Raw genomic sequence first — 21,495 nt, 5'->3', positions numbered from 1 at the left:
TGGTGTTGGTGCCCCACTGCACATAATGTTTCTGGAGTGCCCTTGCTCTTCCTATCTTGACCCACCACCCTCCTGTTCTTTCCTCTTCCTGCCACCCTGACATCCATTTTTCCTCTTTGTTTGCACATTATCCCTTACCTGTGACTGGTCTGTGCTGTTTGTGTTGTCCCTCCCTTGATTTCTGCCATCCTAGATCATGGGACCGATAACCTTGCTGTTTGCTCCCCTCCCCCAAATCAATCAATCAACTAATTATCTCCTATTTTTTTCAGGAGGACCTCCCATGAATCCTGCAATGCCTCTTAATAGTGCTGATAGGCTCTTTCCCCAGCTGGTCTCATGCCTATTCAGTAGGATTCAAATCATGACGTTGAGCAGGCCAAGCCATAGCATGAATCTCCGCTTCGTCCAAGAACTCTTGCACAGTTCTCGCAACAAGTGGGCATGTATCATCATGAATTAATGTAAAATCACCACTAATAAATGGAAAAGGATTTCCTCCACATACTAGTCTGCTGGAAGCCTCCCATGCCACATGAAGACAGACCTGTCCTAGCAGTCATACTTATTCCTGCCCACACCATCGGAGAATTAACCTGAAGAGGCTTCCAGAATGAGAATGTGCAAGAGAAATACAGTCAACCCCCACTTTTACACTTTTCAAGAGACTTCAAAAAAATGGTGCGAAACGCGGGAAAATGTAAAATTCTGGAAATAATGTTTTATGCTGTAAAACTTGCGTATAGGAGACCCCCTTGCACATTATGTATGATATATGTACATGACAGGCACTGAAAGACTTGTCAGGGACTTGTTTATTATCTAATGAAGGTTTATTATCTAATAAAAAGTGGAACTGATAACTGTCTGGGGAGTAGGAACGTTGGATTCAATTTCATATGTTTTTGAAAGCCAGCAACTGTCATTCATTATTTAAGCAATGAAATACTGCACTAGTTATGTACTTTTTCGTGCTTTGCACGATGCATTTAGGGAAATTTTTCTCATTGTCAAGTACAAATATGTTCATAAGTATTTTGTGCGGTGTTTGAATGTGTGTTATTCTGTGTCTCTTGCACTGTAGTCATCTTTTTGAGGTTATCAGGTACTGTGCCTCATCAATTATGTAGAAAACCACACACACATGCAAACTGTTGCTCACATTGTTTGTTTGTGTAACATCACAAAAAATACATATGTAAATACTGCACTTGACAACGAGAATAAATTCTCAAAACACATTTTGCTCAGCATGAATAAAATACGTACCTGCGCTGTGTTTAAACTAAATACATTTGAGCATCACAAAGTGAATGATGGTGTCAACTAGCGCTCCAAGTGGCCATACGCCAAAACACACTAAATATGGTTCGACAAAGGTGTCACGATAATTACAACAATCGTGAAACTGCATTTGCTCAGTAAAGACAGTTTGGAAATTATTGTGATTGGCCACAATATCTTCATTCGAAAGAACCTAGTTACTCCCATCAGCCACCGTGCCAAGTAGAGCTTTGCAGCGGCAGGAGATAAAGCACGAATTGTTCCAACTTTTACACGTTTACTGGTTCAAATCCACTGAGTAGAGTGCCGTGGTGTCAAGAAAGTTAACCACGTAATATTTGTAAACACTACTGGACGGTCAACATCATGCGAGCATCATTTTTTCTCCACAAATATTTTTTCGTAATGCGTAAATCACGGAAAATTATAAATATGTTGATGCAAAATCGGGTGCAGATTAACATCGTGGGCATAGGAAATTTGATGGGACCGATAAAAAATGTCATAAACGGCGGGAAAACGTTAATTCCAGGAACGTAAAAGTGGGGTTCTACTGTACGTTTCCTCTTGCCTACGTCTACCATGAGGTGATCATACGCCAAATCATGATCCATGGGTGAGCAACATTTTTTTTATGTTGTTGTACTCTCCAGTCACAACATTCTCTTGCAAAATCTAGTCAAGCAGGTAGTAGGTTTTCTGGATTGAAGAATGGCTTCTTCCAGTCTCCTTCAGACAGTTCTCTCATTAACACTGAACCCTTAGACTTGTTCAAGTCAATTTCATACCTCAATGGCCTTGCATAGCTTCAAGTTTTCCTGTACCGTTTTATGGTTCTCAAATCGTAGAAGGTGTAGGTCGCTTGTGCAGTGTAATGCACAAGATCTTTCACCATCTTTTGCAGCATCTTCAGGGCTTAATGGCAAGTTTACTCCAGAAATCTGATGACACTAATCACAAAAATTGTATTGTACTGACGTTATATGTTTAATAAGCCAGATCACTTCTATATTCAGACTTTTTATCATGATGTTACTTTTTGTGCAATAAGCTTATTTCAGCTCCATGGCCATTATCAAGCTATCTGCAATTGTTAGTGCATTTATTTGTATCTATTTCTAACTAATAACAATTTTGTTTATATCTGTAATTGTATTCACTACACCGCCACAGCATTAATGCTTTTACTGTCTAATACCATGTACTGCTGCATATCATAGGTGTAGTGGAGATGGAATTATAGGATTTGTATGTGGTAATACTGGAGAAGAGTCCCTTGGAGCACTGAACGCATCACTTGCATGGCTTTATTGCCTTTTGCTAAATCATTAATTCCGTTGTGTTAAGCCAAATCAGTGATGCATTATGTCTCTAATTGATAATTTAGGATGGAATGTAACAAATATTGTTAATTGATAGTTTATTATGTCAAGTTGTATAAGTAATATACCCAAGGCTACATTGTTGTCTTCTGTTTGCATTGTAGAGTCCATGAGGTAAAAATAAGGGAGATTAAAGCATTCGACAAGACATAGAAGCAGTAATTTTTCTCTTGCACCATATCCAAATGGAATAGTAGAGAAAGTCACTGACATTGGTATAAAGTAACTTTTGCCAAGCACTTTACAAAGGATTGGGGACTATATTCATAGATGTAGTTGTGGGTCTTTACAAAGATCCTAAAAAATAATTTGATTGGTTATAATAGTCATATTAGCACTGTAAATTAAAATATTTTGATTTTCATACAAGTTGAATTAAATTCACTAAAATGGAATCAGTAGAGTAACATGAAATGATATCAGTGAATTGTGTTCAGAAATGATGAACATGCAGTGTCATGAATATGTCATCTGTGGCAGACCAGGAGTGTATCGCAGGTCTCCTGCTTATCAGCAGTAACCGTTTAAACCACCGTTTGCCATTTGAGCACACCCTAACACTAATTGGCAATGTCACTGAGTTTTCCTTGTTGTTGTAAGTAATTCCTACTCATAATGTTGAAAAAATAGTTACTGAGCACTATTTTAGGAGTTTTCACTTGTAAAAGTCAGTCAGTTTGAAGGACTCTTCTGTGCACAAGTGAGTATACACATTCTGAAGCCCCTGTGTAACTGATTAAGAATGATAATCACTCTTCCTTACAAAAAGTTTTGTGTTTGTGTGCCAACTATATTCCAAGTGTATATGTGTATGAGCTATCAATTGTCAATCATGTCCTCATGGTGTAACTCTTGGAATATACATAAATGAGCCCCCAGAGACTTCTCATGTGTTTCCAAGGACAAGTTTTGTAATATATGCAGTTTATATGTAATTATTTCAGCAAATGAGACATTTGGAGAACCAGTTAGCATTGACTCATAATGCAAATTAGTAACAAACGTTTGCTCCTTATGTAAAACAATTCTCTCTTCTGTTTCAGTTTTCATCATACGTTTAAGTCCCTTACTTAATTCACTTTGGTTCATTTTATAATTTCAGCCTGGTTTTCCTTTAAACAGAAGAACTGATTCTCATATTCCAAAAGATACTATTTGTTTTACCACTTCATACGCCTCTATTTCTTTAAATATCAAACAAATTGAAACTCTAGGTTGACTATCAACAATATAAGGAATATGTAGATTGCTACTCACCGTAAAGATGATATGTTGAGTTCCAGACAGGCACAACAAAAAGACACTTATACATTAGCTTTTGGCCAAAGCCTTTGTCAGAAAAGGAACCCCCCCCCCCACACACACACACACACACACACACACACACACACCACACACGAGCGCGCGCGACCACCACTCCAGCAGCTCAGACTGGGCATTCAAATCTGAGCTGTTGGAGATGTCGGGTATGTGCATGTGAGGTTTACATGTTTGTGAGAATGAATGTTCGTGTGTTTGCTTTTCTATGAAAGTGAATTTGTAAGTGTCTTTTTGTTGTGCATGTCTGCAACACAGTGTGTCATCTTTACAGTGTGTTTAATGTCTTTGTAGGGAGGATAGACAGTTTTGGAGTTTTGACCCCTTTTGGTAGATTTTGTACACCAAGTAGTAATTAGGCATATGCTTCCATTGCCCACAGTTTCTGATTCTCTTATGCATAATTCTTCTTTTCAGAGACTTCGAGATAGTCTTGATCAGCTGTTAGCGCACAAGGTTAGCCATCCTGGGCCTATTGACTGGAGCCCAAGAAGTGATGAGGCACCACTGCTCAGGTAACATTTATCTTCTCAACTGACTGAAAGTGTGCATTGTATTCCTGTGGGTTATATTTCTGTGGATGAATTAGATCTTCAGTTAAAATCTTCCTTGAATGATTAAGAGTAGTTTGGAGAAGCTTATTTGGGATGGGGGTGGCAGAGGGAGATTTTTTTTTTTTTTTGGGGGGGGGGGGGGGAATGAATTCATAACTTTACTAGCTGACTAGCCAGTGATGCCTGGTTACTTACATATGCCAAATTACATTGAATAGAAAAATGAATTACATCTGTTTATAGTGTAAAAACACAGTTTATTTACATATTTTAAAAAAAGTGTAAATGCAGATACATATTATGAAGTAAACTCCTTTACAGATTCAGTGTAATACTAATTTGACACAGTATGAGTACACTGGTACACTTTTTTTTTTTGTTCCTCCAGGGGCAAGAATAAATTTTTGGGTGAATTCTATTTCGAGCAAACAACATAAAGTTACGTGTGGGAGAAACATTGCAATCTTGCAATCTCAGACCTACTCCACAGTACTTAATAAAATGCACTTGTGATTTATTTATTGTGATTGAGAACATTATTCTCACTGTTAAAGTTAAAAGGGAGATCGTTCAGATTGAGTTATACCCGGAGATGAAGACTGCCTCAGTCACTCTCCTTCGTGTTAAGATTGTCCCTATAATTTGTAGTTCCTGTCACAAGTGAGGAATGGGGAGAATGGTTGTTGGTAAACCTCTGTATTAGCTCTGATCACTCAAATTTCTTGTACTCATTTTGGGAGGCGCTTGTGGGAGGAAGTAATATGTTGTCCGACTCTTCATGGAAGGTACTGTTTTGGAATTCTTGTAGCATCTTCCCCTGGTGACTGTTGAGCGTCTCCATAACTCTCTTGCATGACTAAACAGTTCCATGACTAAACACACCTGTCTTTATTAGATTTTGTCACCGTCTTCCAGTAATCGAACCTCAGTGTGTCTCAAACTGATGTGCAATACTCAAGAATTGGTAGAATAAGTTTTTTGTAAGCCACTTCTGTCGTGGATGAACTACATTTCCTTAAGACTCTTCCTATAAATCTGGCATCTGCTTAACCTACTATTTGTTTTGTTTGGTTATTCCACTTAAGGTCACTGTGGAAGACTACTACTAGATATTTTATGGTAATTACTGTTTCCTGCAGTTTGTCACCAATAATGTAATTTTAAAGCAGTGGATTTCTTCTCCTATGCATGCGCAATGCATTACATTTATTTCCATTCAGAGTCAACTGCCAGTCAGTGCACCTTTCATCTATCCACTACAGATCATCCTGCACTTTTCTAGTCTTCTGCATCATCTGAAAACTGCCACAAGGCGCTTCCAATATTACTCACTGGATCATTTGTATATTATTGTAAGCAGTAATGGTCCTGTCGCACTTCTTTGGGGTACTTCAGATATTACATTTACACCAGTTGATTTTGTTATGTTAAGAGTAACATGATGAATTCTGTCTACAAGGAAGTCTTGAATCCAGTCACAAATCTGGTCTGATACTCAGTAAGCTTGCTCCCGGGATTGGAATGACTCCTTATCCTCTCCCTTAAAACCCACTTCCTTTCGTCTTTCCCTCTCCTTCCCTCTTTCCTGATGAGGCAACAGTTTGTTGCGAAAGCTTGAATTTTGTGTGTATGTATGCGTCTGTTTGTGTTTCTATCGATCTGCCAGCGCTTTCGTATGGTAAGTCACATCATCTTATATATATATATATATATATATATATATATATAAAGATGAGTCTGAAGTATCTGAAAGCCATTGTCGAATATTTCTTTGTCGATTGCATGGAGAGTTTATGAAGAGTCACTTTGTGACACATATAGGCCCCACTGACTTCTTGTGTGTTTCTTCTAACAATTTTCCAAAGATAAGTTTCATATAATGCCTGTAGTATATATGTAATTATTTCAGCAAATGACACATTTAGAGAATCAGTGTATTTCATGGTATCGTATGGAGCTTATATATATATATATGGTATCGTATGGAGCTTATATATATATATAAGCTCCATACGATACCATGAAATACACTGATTCTCTAAATGTGTCATTTGCTGAAATAATTACATATATACTACAGGCATTATATGAAACTTATCTTTGGAAAATTGTTAGAAGAAACACACAAGAAGTCAGTGGGGCCTATATGTGTCACAAAGTGACTCTTCATAAACTCTCCATGCAATCGACAAAGAAATATTCGACAATGGCTTTCAGATACTTCAGACTTAGATTCGTCCATGAGTATCGCCTTATACCAGTGCTGCACGCACCAGTTTCTATGCCTGTTGCAATGTTTTCACTTTATTTAGTTTGAATAATAAAGGTTTTGTGGTCTCTATGCACCCCTTTAAACATTGTTCACAAAGACTGTGTTGCACTGTTGAGACAGAGATTGGAATTGCTCGCATACTGTTTACTTCCTAGCGAATTTCAGGTGCAGTACAACATTAGTCTGTACACTGTTTAGATAAGATTAGATTAGATTTACTTTACTTTCATTCCAACTGATCCGTAGTGAGGAGGTCCTCCAGGATGTGGAACATGTCAGAAAAACAATAATACGTGACAGATATTTACAACTAAAACAAATAAGCTAATTACCATTCCACAGGTCCCAAGTGGAATGATCGTCATTTTTTAATGAACACTATATGAAAGACTCATTTTACAAATACTAATGCACTGAATTTAAAATTAAAAAGTTTATTTATTTATTTATAAGGTAATAAAAATGTAATACAACTACTATAATACTTATTTACAATGAACACATTACTGCACTGAAGTTGTGCAGAAGTTATAATAGAGGGAAACATTCCACGTGGGAAAAATATATCTAAAAACAAAGATGATGTGACTTACCAAATGAAAGCGCTGGCAGATTGATAGACACACAAACATACACACAAAATTCAAGCTTTCGCAACCAATGGTTGCTTCATCAGGAAAGAGGGAAGGAGAGGGAAAGACGAAAGGATGTGGGTTTTAAGGGAGAGGGTAAGGAGTCATTCCAATCCCGGGAGCAGAAAGACTAACCTTAGGGGGGGAAAAAAGGACAGGTATACACTCGCGCGCGCGCACACACACACACACACACACCTATCCATCCACACATACACAGACACAAGCAGACATTTGTAAAGGCAAAGAGTTTGGGCAGAGATGTCAGTCGAGGCGGAAGTACAGGGGCAAAGATGTTGTTGAATGACAGGTGAGGTATGAGCGGTGGCAACTTGAAATTAGCGGAGGTTGAGACCTGGTGGATAACGAGAAGAGAGGATATACTGAAGGGCAAGTTCCGGAGTTCTGACAGGTTGGTGTTAGTGGGAAGTATCCAGATTAGCCGGACGGTGTAACACTGTGCCAAGTTGTGCTGGCTGTGCACCGAGGTATGTTTAGCCACAGGGTGATCCTCATTGCCAACAAACACTGTCTGCCTGTGTCCATTCATGCGAATGGACAGTTTGTTGCTGGCCATTCCCACATAGAACGCTTCACAGTGTAGGCAGGTGGCTCTGCCTTTGACCGTGTACACCTTCCGGGTTACAGGACTGGAGTAGGTGGTGGGGGAGAGGGTGCATGGGACAGGTTTTACACCGGGGGCGGTTACAAGGGTAGGAGCCAGAGGGTAGGGAAGGTGATTTGGGGATTTCATAGGGATGAACTAAGAGGTTACGAAGGTTTGGTGGACAGTGGAAAGACACTCTTGTTGGAGTGGGGAGGATTTCATGAAGGATGGATCTCATTTCAGGGCAGGATTTGATGAAGTCGTTTCCCTGCTGGAGAGCCACATTCAGAGTCTGATCCAGTCCCCAAAAGTATCCTGTCACAAGTGGAGCACTTTTGTGGTTCTTCTGTGGGAGGTTCTGGGCTTGAGGGGATGAGGAAGTGGCTCAGGTTATTTGCTTCTGTACCAGGTCGGGAGGGTAGTTGCGGGATGCGAAAGCTGTTTTCAGATTGTTGGTGTAATGGTTCAGGGATTCCGGACTGGAGCAGATTCGTTTGCCACGAAGACCTAGGCTGTAGGGAAGGGACCGTTTGATGTGGAATGGGTGGCAGCTGTCATAATGGAGGTACTGTTGCTTGTTGGTGGGTTTGATGTGGACGGACGTGTGAAGCTGCCCATTGGACAGATGGAGGCCAATGTCAAGGAAAGTGGCATGGGATTTGGAGTAGGACCAGGTAATCTGATGGAACCAAAGGAGTTGAGGTTGGAGAGGAAATTCTGGAGTTCTTCTTCACTGTGAGTCCAGATCATGAAGATGTCATCAATAAATCTGTACCAAACTTTGGGTTGGCAGGCCTGGGTAACCAAGAAGGCTTCCTCTAAGTGACCCATGAATAGGTTGGCGTACGAGGGGGCCATCCTGGTACCCATGGCTGTTCCCTTTAATTGTTGGTATGTCTGGCCTTTAAAAGTGAAGAAGTTGTGGGTCAGGGTGAAGCTGGCTAAGGTAATGAGGAAAGAGGTTTTAGGTAGGGTCGCAGGTGATCGGCGTGAAAGGAAGTGCTCCATCGCAGCGAGGCCCTGGACGTGCGGAATATTTGTGTATAAGGAAGTGGCATCAATGGTTACAAGGATGGTTTCCGGGGGTAACAGATTGGGTAAGGATTCCAGGCATTCGAAAAAGTGGTTGGTGTCTTTGGTGAAGGATGGGAGACTGCATGTAATGGATTGAAGGTGTTGATCTACGTAGGCAGAGATACGTTCTGTGGGGGCTTGGTAACCAGCTACAATGGAGCGGCCGGGATGATTGGGTTTGTGAATTTTAGGAAGAAGGTAGAAGGTAGGGGTGCGGGGTGTCGGTGGGGTCAGGAGGTTGATGGAGTCAGGTGAAAGGCCTAAGGTTCTGAGGATTTCTTGAAGCTCTGCCTGGACATCAGGAATGGGATTACCTTGACAAACTTTGTATGTGGTGTTGTCTGAAAACTGACGCAGTCCCTCAGCCACATACTCCCGATGGTCAAGTACCACGGTCGTGGAACCCTTGCCCGCCGGAAGAATGACGATGGATCGGTCAGCCTTCAGATCACGGATAGCCTGGGCTTCAGCAGTGGTGATGTTGGGAGTAGGATTAAGGTTTTTTAAGAAGGATTGAGAGGCAAGGCTGGAAGCGAGAAATTCCTGGAAGGTTTGGAGAGGGTGATTTTGAGGAAGAGGAGGTGGGTCCCGCTGTGACGGAGGACGGAACTGTTCCAGGCAGGGTACAATTTGGATAGTGTCTTGGGGATTTTGATCATTAGGAGTAGGATTAGGATCATTTTTCTTCGTGGAAAAGTGATATTTCCAGCAGAGAGTAGGAGTGTAGGACAGTAAATCTTTGACGAGGGCTGTTTGGTTGAATCTGGGAGTGGGGCTGAAGGTGAGGCCTTTGGATAGGACAGAGGTTTCGGATTGGGAGAGAGGTTTGGATGAAAGGTTAACTACTGAATTAGGGTGTTGTGGTTCCAGATTGTGTTGATTGGAATTTTGAGGTTTTGGAGGGAGTGGAGCTGGAAGTGGGAGATTAAGTAGTGGGAGAGACTGGGTTTGTGTGCAATGAGAGGAGGTTGAGGTTTGTTGGAAAGGTTGGGTCTGCGTATGTGCGGTTGGATATGGGTGTGTGTGCGAGTGTATACCTGTTCTTTTTTCCCCCTAAGGTAAGTCTTTCCACTCCCGGGATTGGAATGACTCCTTACCCTCTCCCTTAAAACCCACATCCTTTCATCTTTCCCTCTCCTTCCCTCTTTCCTGACGAAGCAACCGTGGATTGCGAAAGCTTGAATTTTGTGTGTGTGTTTGTTATTCTTTCTATCAACGTACCAAGGCTTTCATTTAGTAAGTTACAGAATCTTTGTTTTTATATACACACACAAATCAGTTGGTTTTACTGTTAACTGATCTTCCCTGTATGATGATACCCTGGGTCTCCGATATTGCAAAACAGTTGCATTGGCACCAGTTTTCTTGAATCGCTGCAATGTATACACCCAGAGTTGTCACAAGTTATGGAAATCAGGGAATTTCAAATGTGTCAGGGAAATTTGGAAAGAACACTGGAAAAATCTAGTTTTTGTCTCAGTAGATGAAATAGATTGTTTACTGAGATGTCATGCATCGTCGCTGTCTGAGCGCAGCTGAGTATGCCTCGGCTTTCAGTCAGTGCTGCCACCACTTCTTGCTGGTAGCCTAACAGCTGCCGATGAGAGGCAGGGAGGCGTGAGGAGAGGTCTATTTGGATCTGATTGTCAGAGACTGTTGATACAGCGGCCACCAGAGACAGCAGTTATGTATGCATGAGTTGTGTCTGAATGATTGCGTGAATGTGTGTGTGCGTGTGCTCTCATTTTGTGATAAAGGCTATGGCCAAAAATTTAGTTGTGAGAGTTTGATTGTCTTTTCTATGTGCCTTTCTGCAGTTCATTGATCATCTTTACAGTGAGTTGCTACATATCCTCATTAGTATTGATTTTGAGAGTATTCACAGAAGTTATCTGTTCCATGGATTGATCACTGCAATCTCATTTCATCAACATGGTGTCTGTGACATGTAAATAGCTGGCGGCACCAGTGGACTTCCATTATGTGCCAAAACCGCAGGCCATTTCTGTAGGTATCTCTAACGGAGTGGCCCTGCCAATCTGAAGCCTATAATTTCCTACAAATGTGCAGGCCCTGCCATGTGTGATGTAATGCAGCAGATTTTCATGGTTTATCCATGGACACAGTACTCTGGTGTTCCTTCGCAGGCTAGAGCCCACAGGCAATGGATTTCAAGAATTGCTACTGTCTCACCGAAAGAACATTGTACAGTGTGGCATTGTATAGACATTTTGTTTATTCTAGTACATTTTGGCACTTCGAAAGTAGTTTATATATTAGAAATTATGGTTGAGAAGAGGAAGAAAATAGTGGCAGTCACTGGCAGTTTGTACCCTATGTACTCCATATTTCATGAAAGAAAAACCACACAATACCTATAAAATAATAGACATAACACAGTGGGCAATAGCCGACAATAACAAACATTTTATTTACAGTCACCTATAGTGTTAGTTTACACAACTCATCCCTGCCTTATACACTTGTTTCAAGAGGTCTACTTTTTTCTGGTGTTATTTCTGAAATCAGTGAAGATATTTAAAATTTGTCTTGTGATTCCAATGAAATATGTGTTTTTGTCACCAAATGTATTTCATTTTATTGAAATAAAATAATGTCTGTGGTCTTAACATATATAACATTTGACTTGCTTTCTCCACCTAAAAACAGTCCATTGCAAAAGATGATGTTAGTACTTGAGATTTTTGCTCACATGTTTAGAAATACAAAGTCCTTAGATTTTTTGTCAACTTATGTCTTTACTTACCCTTGAGATCTCAATATTTGTCACCCCCCCAGGGGGTCAACAGCTTTTTGGCAGGTACATGTGTGACGCACATTGGTCCCTGAGCTACTGCAGTCTTTATTCTTTTCTGGGCTGCTTTCCCTTCCCCTTCCTTCTCCTTCCCTGCCCTCCTGCCTTCCTTTCATTTTTCACTTTGCCTCTTCCATTCCTTCTCTTGGTGTTCTTTATGCCATCCTGGCTATCTTCGTGACTTTGCTTCGTCTTCCAGTTTTGGTTGGTTGCTTTTCCTCCTCCTTTTTCGCACTTCTTTTTTGGGCCCCTTCAGGCGTTTGACCTCCATCTCTAAATATGAAATCTGTAGTGTGAGCCATATGGGGAAGAACTCCCTCCCTAGCATCTTTGGCGTGAATTCCTCTCTCCTTCTCCCTTTTCCCCCTTCCCCTCCATCCCCGCCAAAGCTCTTTCGCCTACTTGCTATGTCACCAGCTCAGTAGCCAATCGTGTGGTGGGGCTGATATGTACCCATCTGGCCAAGGCACCCAATACCACAGGGATCACCCTGTTGGTACCTGTGCTGTGAATGCCTTTTGCAAGCATAGGAGTGGTTGCCCGTCTTTTCGGGGCATCCGAACTCCCGGCAATGACCGTCCTGCCAGGTGGCCATTGCTGTGGCTGGGTGGTGCCTACAAGGCAAGCCCTCTTTGGAGTGGGTGGTACCAAGGCAATGAAATGTGTTAAACTCTTTGGCCGCACTACTGCGGCCATGTCTCTTCCTTAACATAGTTCTGTCTCAGTTCCTGTTTCTGCTTTTCCAGCCTTATCGTCCTTGGATATACCATGGGAGGAGGGCCAGATGTGCCAGCTTGGAGCAAGACCCTTTCCGAGGTTCCTGGTCTGTACCAGGACCGACAGGGAGACTTGTACCGCCACCAAACCCCTTTTCTTTTTGTAACATACTATGGCCAAGTTCAGAGAAGTTGAATCATTAAGCAAGATGAACTCTGTTTCTCTCCTTATAAAGATAACTTCTGCCAGTCAGCCAACCTCCCTCTGTGCCAGGGACCATTTAGGAGACAACCCTGTGACTATTGCTCCTCTCAAGTCACTCAGTATGACACAGGATGACCTCCTCAACCCTCCCCCTCACCCCCATGTTGCTCTCCCCCCTCCCTTTCTGTTTCTTCACCCTTGGCAGCTCCTGTCCCTTCCCCTACAGGTAGGAACTGCTACTCCTCCTCCTCCTCCTCCTCCTTGGCCAGGAAAAAGTATGCTTTGCTGGCTTCTGCCACGGATGGGGCTCCATCACAGAACACCCCTCCCCAGCATTCTCAGGACAGGAAGCTTGCAACCTCGGGCCCAGAGGAGAGACCCACGCTCCGAGGGGCCCAAAGCCACTCGCTCTCTGTCCAATCCTGGCATCACTGCCGCCTATTCCCTTACTGATAACGCCTCCTCCCTCCCTCCAAGGGAGAAGAAGACAAGCTTTGCCCTCCACCTCATACCGACTTGAACGAGTTTTAATGGAGGTCACCCCATCCTCATTGGTGAAGACCACTGACCAAGTGACTTGACCTCCCCTCACATTCTTTATACCTCACCTGGACTCTCACCACACGATTATCTAGTGGAACTGCAGCAGATATTATCGGCACCTCCCGGAAATACAATGCCTTGTTCTGTCTTGTTCTTCAGGACACTCACTTTCTTGATAACCACTCTCTAAAGTTTTGTGTTATTGAGCATTCTGTCAGAATCATGCCGGCCCCAGGGTATCATCTGGAGGGTCTGCACTTTGGTTCGCATTAATATCATAAGTGACTGGGTCCCCCTTCATACCAATCTACAAGCAATAACAGTTAGAGTGCAGATGACTGCAGCAATCACCATTTGCAACGTCTGCCTCCCTCCAGGTAGGCCACGTCCTTATGTTGAACTATCTACCTTAACACAGCAGTTCCTGCTCCTGTATCTCTTCCTTGGGAACTTCAGTGCACACCACCCCCTGTGGGGGAGTGCCACTACATTGGGTAGAGGTCTTCTACTTGACCAGCTTACTACAGACTTTGACTTGTGCCTCCTCAATGACAGTTCTCCTACCCACTTCAGTGCTGCTCATGGAACCTTTACTGCTCTCTATCTCACAGTCTCCTCCCCTGCTCTCATGGTTTGCATATATTGGTCACTACTTGATCATCTTTGTGACAGGACCATTTTCCAGTGAGTCTGTCATTCACCTGCTGCAGCCATTCCCCCGCATTAGGCATTCCGCAGGGCCAACTGGCCTTTGTATACGCCTGCTGTGCACTTTGACACCTCTCTCTCGAATTGCATTGATGCGGTCATGCAGGGTTTTTCTGCCACTTTACTGCATGCTGCTGGCATTGCTGCCCCCCTATCCATAGGTGCCCCTCATTATCGACCAGTAGCATGGTGGACCAAGGACATAGCAGTTGCTGTCCAGGACCGCCAATGGGCACTGCAAAGATTTAAATGACATCCTTCACAGACCAACCTGCTCACTTTTAAGCATCTCTTGCCAAGGCTTGTTACCTTATTAAGCGGAGTAAAAAGGTACCTTATTAAGCAGAGTAAAAAGGAATGCTGGGATCGCTTTGTTTCCTCCCAGGGACATATGACTCTTCATCACAGGTTTGGTCCAAGCTCTGTAGTCTTCTGGCCACCAGTGACAGTCAGCTGTCTGGGGACTTATCCTCGAAGGTGCTTTGTCTACTGATCCATTGGTCCTTGCAAAACATCTCGCGACATATTTTGTGACAGCATCAGCGTCCTCTTCCTATCCTGCCACCTTTCTCCAGCAGAAACATAGAGTTGAACAGACCCCTCCTCCCACTTACTCTTTCAACCTCATCAAGCTGAACCCTATAATGCAGGCTGTTCCAACCGAGTTCCAGGGAGCCGGAGCGCTCACTGCGGCAGCTCGGAGCCCGCATGGAGGGGAAAGCGAACTCACTGCCCCCTGGCCGCATGCAGCTGCAACTGACGCAATAATCCGTGTTCAATGACAGCTATGACTAGCCATGAGAGCCCTGTACCTCTATTGGAGGATACCTTTCTATTCATTGAAAGGGATGGTTGTCCACAATGTCTTGTATGTCATAAAGTATTTAATTCTGCGAAGAGGTACAATATACAATGACATTATACATGTCTTCACGCAGTGCACTACAATCAGGTAGAAGGCGTTGCACGCAGAGAACTGGTAGCCAGGCTTAAGAACGACATACCGGGAGATGTAAGTTCAAAAACGGTTTCGTAATACGGAGGGTATCAAAACATGCAATGTAGTTCATGTTCTGTAATGCATTTATAATTTTCAGGTGAATGAGAGCGGAGAAAACACTACTGAATCTGCAATTCGAGCAAGCTACAGGGTCGTTCACATCATTGCAACAAGTGGCAAGCCATTTTCGGTGGGACCACTTGAAATATAGTATCCCGGACGAGACACAGAGTTGAAATACACTATCCCGGACGAGACACAAGTTGAAATATGCTCACTATTTTTTATTTACTTAAATTTGCCATATTTCGTGACAGTACCTTTTCTGTTAGATGTATACAAGGCGATATAAGTCTTGGCTTCAGTTGTCTAATGGAAGTATGATTCCACAATGCATCTTTGTCGGCTGCAGAAATGACCTGGTTCAATGTGTTTGCCACATTTTTGGTGCTTCAAATACCATTTCTTCGAATGTAGTTTCTTCTTATAGTTTATATAAAAAATAGTAACATAATTCAAAATTATTTATGACGGCGACCTACACATTCTTCTTCTGTCAACACACACCAAGAGTTAACTGCCGACTGACTATAGTCAAAGACGACTCCAGCATCAAAGATATTTTACACAACACACAAGCTTCCACTTGTAATCAGTCTCTTTGCTATTTGTCGACACATTTACTAATAGTAATCAGTATGCTTTCACTCTCAAAAATATAAGTAAATTAACATATAATAAGGCACATTATAATAAAAAAAATTCTGACAAAAAATATAAGAAAACATTTACAATTTGGTATCAACAAATCCGGTAAAAAATAACATCTCCCAGATCCATTACACACTCGTAAAATCATGCATGGTAGCAGTTGCAGAATGTTTATTTCCAATGGAGGTGCAGGCAATTGAAGGGGTTTGCCTGTCGAAGCAAACAATGTCTCGTCAAATCCTGGACATGGCAGCGGATTTAGAGACACAGCTCAGGAAAAAGGCGGAGAGCTTTGTTGCATTTTCGCTAGCACTTGACGAAAGCACCGACATATCGGATTGTGCTCAACTTGCAGTCTTTGTGCATGGTGTCGACATGGAGCTGCAAGTAACTGAAGAACTCTTGGTTGTAGTACCACTCGATTACACTGCAACAGGACGTGACATTTTTGAAGCTGTTTGTGAATCAGTGGACATTATGAATTTGCTGTGGGATAAGCTCCATTCTGTAGTGACAGACGGTGCATCACAAATGATCGGGCGTCACCAAGGTTTTGCTTCTCGTTTGAAAAATAAACTCAGGGACGAATTTGGGAAAGACATTTTGACTCTTCATTGCTTTATTCACCAAGAGGCATTGTGTGCTGAAACAGTAGAGCTAGGTGGCGTAATGAAAGATGTCATGAAGTGTGTGAATTTTGTGCAGCATCATGGTATGAATCATCGCCAATTCAAAGGATTCCTGAAAGATATGGAAGCGGAGTATGGGGATATACCTTATCACAGTACAGTTCATTGGCTGAGTCGGGTAAAAGTTCTTGATGTTTTCTTTGCCATTCGTGAGGAAATATCCCTTTTTCTTTAAATGAAAGGGGAAGAAATGTGTTGTCTGAAAGATATAAAATGGATATCAGACCTGGCGTTCCTAGCTGATATAACTATGCATCTGAATAATTTAAATCTGTCACTGCAGGGCAAAGGGCAGCTAATCGTTGACATGCACGACCAGATCAAAGCGTTCATGAAAAGTTACGTTTATTTGAGAGGCAGATGAGTAATGGACATTTAACGTTCTTCAATCGTCTTGCTTCTTTAAAACTACCTGAAGGTACTACTTTCGGCAATTACCGAGCAAAGATAAAGCAGCTCATCACGACGTTTGAAACACGATTCCGAGACCTCACTAGTTTGGAAATGGAACTTAAGGTGTTCAGCACTCCTTTTTCAGTTCCCCCCGATGACTTGTCACCGTCACTTCAATTGGAGATAATTGATTTGCAAAATTCAACTTTGTTGAAAGAGAGGTACTACAACACATTGGATTTGTCACGATGGTATCGTTCATTACAGCAAAAAACATTTACCAAGCTTCACAACAATGTAGCTCATATCATGTGCATGTTTGGATCTACGTATTGTTGTGAGCAGCTTTTCTCAGCAATGGAAAGAGTAAAAAGTATGGAACGATCGTTTCTTCAGGATGCAACAATGAAGGTCATCCTCCGCATTAATGCTGTGAACACTTTGACGTCTGATATTTCCGATCTTGTAATGAAAAGAAAATGTCAAGCTACAGAGGCCCTATAAATTTAGTATGCAATTTCTTGTGAAACAGTTGTTTCTTATTTATTTCCTGAACATCGTATTTCCTGGTGTAGCATGTCACCACGTCTTAGCAGCTAAGAGTATGAGGTTGTCAATCTTGTAAGAAGCAGCTGGCACATCAAAATGCTTGCCTTGCCACCTGCCTCAGCCAGGCGTGCCACGTGCTAGCGTGCCGGCCCACTTGAACGGTCACAGTGAGTGACACGACTCCCTGGAGCAGGGAGCGCTCCGCGGCTCACAATGGAGCCGACGAGCTGGAACAGCCTGCTATAATGAATCCTTCACTGAATGGGAACTCTCGCAGGCTCTTACCTCCTCACATGACACAGCCACAGGCCCAGATTCCATCTACAACCAGATGATCCAACACTTGGACATTACAGAGAGGCAATATCTACTCAGGGTCTTCAACCACATTTGGCTCACAGGTGCCTTCCCCTCACAGTGGCGAGACAGTATAGTTATCCCCGTCCTTAAGCCTGGGAACAGCCCAGTGTCTCTCAACAGCTATTGCCCAGTTGGCCTGATGAACGGACTTTGTTAACTGCTTGAGAGGATGGTTATTTCCAATTATGTTGGGTACTCAAATCTCGGGGCCTTTTATCAGTGTGGCTTCTGGGAAGGATGATCTCCAGCTGACCATTTACTCAGATTTGAAATTGCAATCCGACTGGCTTGTACTAACTGTCGGCACCTTGTCATGGTCTTATTTCACTACATAAGGCATATGACATGACTTGGTGCCATAGCATTTTAGTTATCCTCCATGACTGGGACTTTCATGGCTCCCTTCCAATTTCTATTCGCAATTTTTTATCCCATCAGCTCTTCCAGGTTCCAGTTGGCACTTCACTCAGCACCCCTCGAATTCAGGAGAATGGTATCCCACAGGGTTCTGTATTAAGTGTCACTCTCTTCCTCATAGCCATTAATGGGCTTGTAGTCCCTGGTGGCCCTCAGGTTACCATGGCATTTTTGCATCTGGTGCAGCTCCCTCTCGGTAGTGTCTGCTGAGCGCTAGCTCCAAGGGGCCATCCGATGGACCTCTGCTGTCTCCCATGGCTTCCAGTTTTTGCCCTCCAAAATCCGGGTTACACATTTTTGTTGTCAATTCATAATACACCCTGATCCAGAACTTTATTTAGGTGACCAGCTCCTAGATGTTACAGCACAGTCCCATTTCTTGGGCCTTTTTTTTTATATGAAAAGCTGATGTGGCTACCCCATATTTGCCACCTGAAGACTACATGCATGTGGAAGCTTAATGCCCTGAAAATACTTGATCCTGTTCACCATTGTGTAGTACGTCTGGCTATTGGTGCCTTTTGCACTAGTCCCATTGACAGTCTCCTCACGGAAGCGGTGATTCTACTTCTACGAATACAATGAAGTCAACTCCTGGTTTCTTATGCAATTACCATTCGCAGATTCCCTGACCATTCCGCATACCCTGTCCTCTTTGCAAGTGAGGAATGTCTCCCTCCGGATCACTGCCCATGGGTGGGATTGCCAGTTAGAATGCATCTCACTTCCCTCTGTCACCAAGAAAGACATGTTTAAGTGAAGAAAGGTGTAAGGCAGGATTCAGCTTGTCATTGTTGTGTAATGTGCGCTTTGAAGTACTGTTGAAGGCAAAAAAGGAAATTTCTGAACATAAATAAAAGTTCAAGGAAAAAAGATATCAATGGTATAGTTTCCTATTGCATACTCTTCGGCTGGATGTAAGGAAGAGGCATTAAAAGGAATTGATAACATACTTAGCATAGAGTATGGCTTAAGAATACGCAGGAAGAAGGTGGTGGTGGCTAATAGGGAGGAGAACAACAAATTGCTTAACTTCAACATTGAAAATGGAAAGTAATGAAATAAATGAAAGATTATTCCTATTGAGAAGTAAGATAATGCAGGATGGCCAAAGCAAGGACAGTAGTAGAAGTTGCAACAGCTTGGTACAGATGAAAAAAGCATTCTTCAGTAAGAGCTCTCCTGGTATTGGATATTGATGTGGAAATGAGGAAGAAATTCCTGAAAGTGTGAACTTGGAGCACAGTTTTGTGCGGAAGTGCAGTTTGAACCATTGAACATAAAGAGAAGACGACATGAAGAAGAAATAGTTCTGCCCATAAGTCAGGTCCCTCACTGTGAGTTCAGTATTCACCACCCCTCACAGTTTTCTGCCATCCATTTCTTACTTGATAGTTTCAGTTAGCTGATATCTTGGTTTTCCTCTGATCTACTCTGGCACCATTCCATCTAGTTTGTCCTTTATCGTACAGTCTCTTTCCTACCATTGTCCTAGCCATTTTATTTTCCTTGTCTTGTTTCCAGTATTTCTCCTCTCTCTTTCACCCTGTGTGACACAACCTCATTCCTCACTTTATCTGTCCATATCACAGTTTCCATTCTTCTCTAAATCAGCATCTGTGAAGCTTGTACTCTCTTCTCCGTAGTGTCTATTTTGGCACCATATTGGGCAAAATACTCCTCTGATCTTTTTCTTCATCATTTATTTAATGGATCACGAAAGAAAGGACAGATTAATGAGATATTTTCTATGACAACCAGGAATGGTTTAAGGCACAAGTAACACAAGTCACTGCTTGGGGCACCAAACTGAGATAGTTGCCAGAGGCACTACAAGTGTAAGATTTATGTACAGGGCGTATCATAATCAATAGTGGCTGCTTGGGCCAGCAAGCTGAGAGAGGCACCCAAGTGCAAGATTTGTATATCATTACTAGCGAAAACTGAGACACGTGAAAGCATACAAGAGAGAAAGGAGGGAGGAGTGGCACAGAATAATGTCACTTGTGTGGAAAAATGTTCGCGAACTCATCATGATGGCAACATGAATAGTTAACTTACATAGGAAAGAACAATACTGGTGAAAAATAGTTGTAACACATGAAGATTAGAATATGAAAATAGATTATAGAGTATGCTGAGTGTAGTAGTTATGTAGTGATGAAAAGATTAGAAGAGATGGGGGACAGGGACAGCACCAAACTAGTGGAAAGCCACGGCAAGTAATACAGTAAGCGTCAATACTTGTATCGAGTTGTCGTTGGGACCGATCAATGTGTGTACACTTCATATCACTCAAGAAAGTAAATTTGCAAATCACTACTGCTGGAACTGTTGCGAAGTTTATAATAATAATGCAGGTCAAAATTGTGGTAGATTAAGCCAGTGAGATTTAAATGACTTTGACCCATATTAACTTGGTTGGGTTTGTATTTAGTTTCTAGAAGTGAAATAAATAGTGTACTCTATACATTGTTCAGCATACTTAATTGCCAAAGCATTCGTTTATTGTTCAAATCATTTTATTTTATATGGAACAGCTTTGTTTTTCAGGCCACTGAATGTGCAAAACTTGCACTAGGATTTTCTGCTACCCCCCCCCCCCCCCCCCCTCCCAATCCCTGCTGCAATTCTCTTTGCTCCTTTTTTATGAACAAGTTCAAATGTTTCATCTCTTTACTTGCTTTCAGGGCCATAATGGATGTGTTGTCATACGAAGACATTGAATTGCGCACAGTGGCAGAAGAAGTAGACAGTTGTGGTGAAGATGATGATTTTTGATAGTAATGCATATTGAGTATGCTGAGAAGACAAACATTGCAAGTGGATTTTGTACTCTGTGTGTGTGTGTGTGTGTGTGTGTGTGTGTGTGTGTGTGTGTGTGTGTGTGCGCGCGCGTGTGCGCAAAATATGATATTTATTTTTGTTGATGATGATCTCAATTTGTCTTGACAAATCCTAAGTTATTCATTGTATAATAAAACAAATAAAAGTATTATATCCATTAAAATCAATTCTTTCTTAACTTTGTTGTGACAGTAAACTTTCTGCTAATGGCAGACAGTTTGTCAGGATTTGCGTTATAAAGCATATATCCAGTGGATTGTATATTTGTTGTGCCACTTACAAACACCAATTTCCTATATTCTGTTCATCATAAGAATAAACCTGATGCAAACAAACACAAATTTGATGATTGCTCAGAAGCTATAGTACAGGGCTATTACAAATGATTGAAGCGATTTCATAAATTCACTGTAGCTCCAT

At 42.1% G+C, this 21,495-nt stretch overlaps 1 protein-coding gene across 4 annotated transcripts in view; it reads left to right on the top strand.

Moving 5' to 3' along the window:
- The window catches only part of LOC124776718 (ATP-dependent DNA/RNA helicase DHX36-like), a 239,928-nt gene extending 218,690 nt beyond the window's left edge, over positions 1–21,238 (top strand). For all 4 annotated transcript variants that reach the window (XM_047251833.1, XM_047251834.1, XM_047251832.1 and 1 more), the window contains 2 exons: positions 4,401–4,498; positions 20,919–21,238. In XM_047251833.1, coding sequence (XP_047107789.1) covers positions 4,401–4,498; positions 20,919–21,009 — 189 coding nt within the window. In that variant the 3' untranslated portion in view covers positions 21,010–21,238. The remainder of the gene's footprint in view (positions 1–4,400; positions 4,499–20,918) is intronic.
- The last annotated feature ends 257 nt before the right edge of the window (positions 21,239–21,495 follow it).

This window comes from Schistocerca piceifrons, chromosome 2 (assembly GCF_021461385.2).
Source record: "Schistocerca piceifrons isolate TAMUIC-IGC-003096 chromosome 2, iqSchPice1.1, whole genome shotgun sequence".
Taxonomy (NCBI): domain Eukaryota; kingdom Metazoa; phylum Arthropoda; class Insecta; order Orthoptera; family Acrididae; genus Schistocerca; species Schistocerca piceifrons.
Note: the sequence above shows the minus strand (reverse complement) of the source record. Positions and strands in the feature narration are given on the sequence as shown.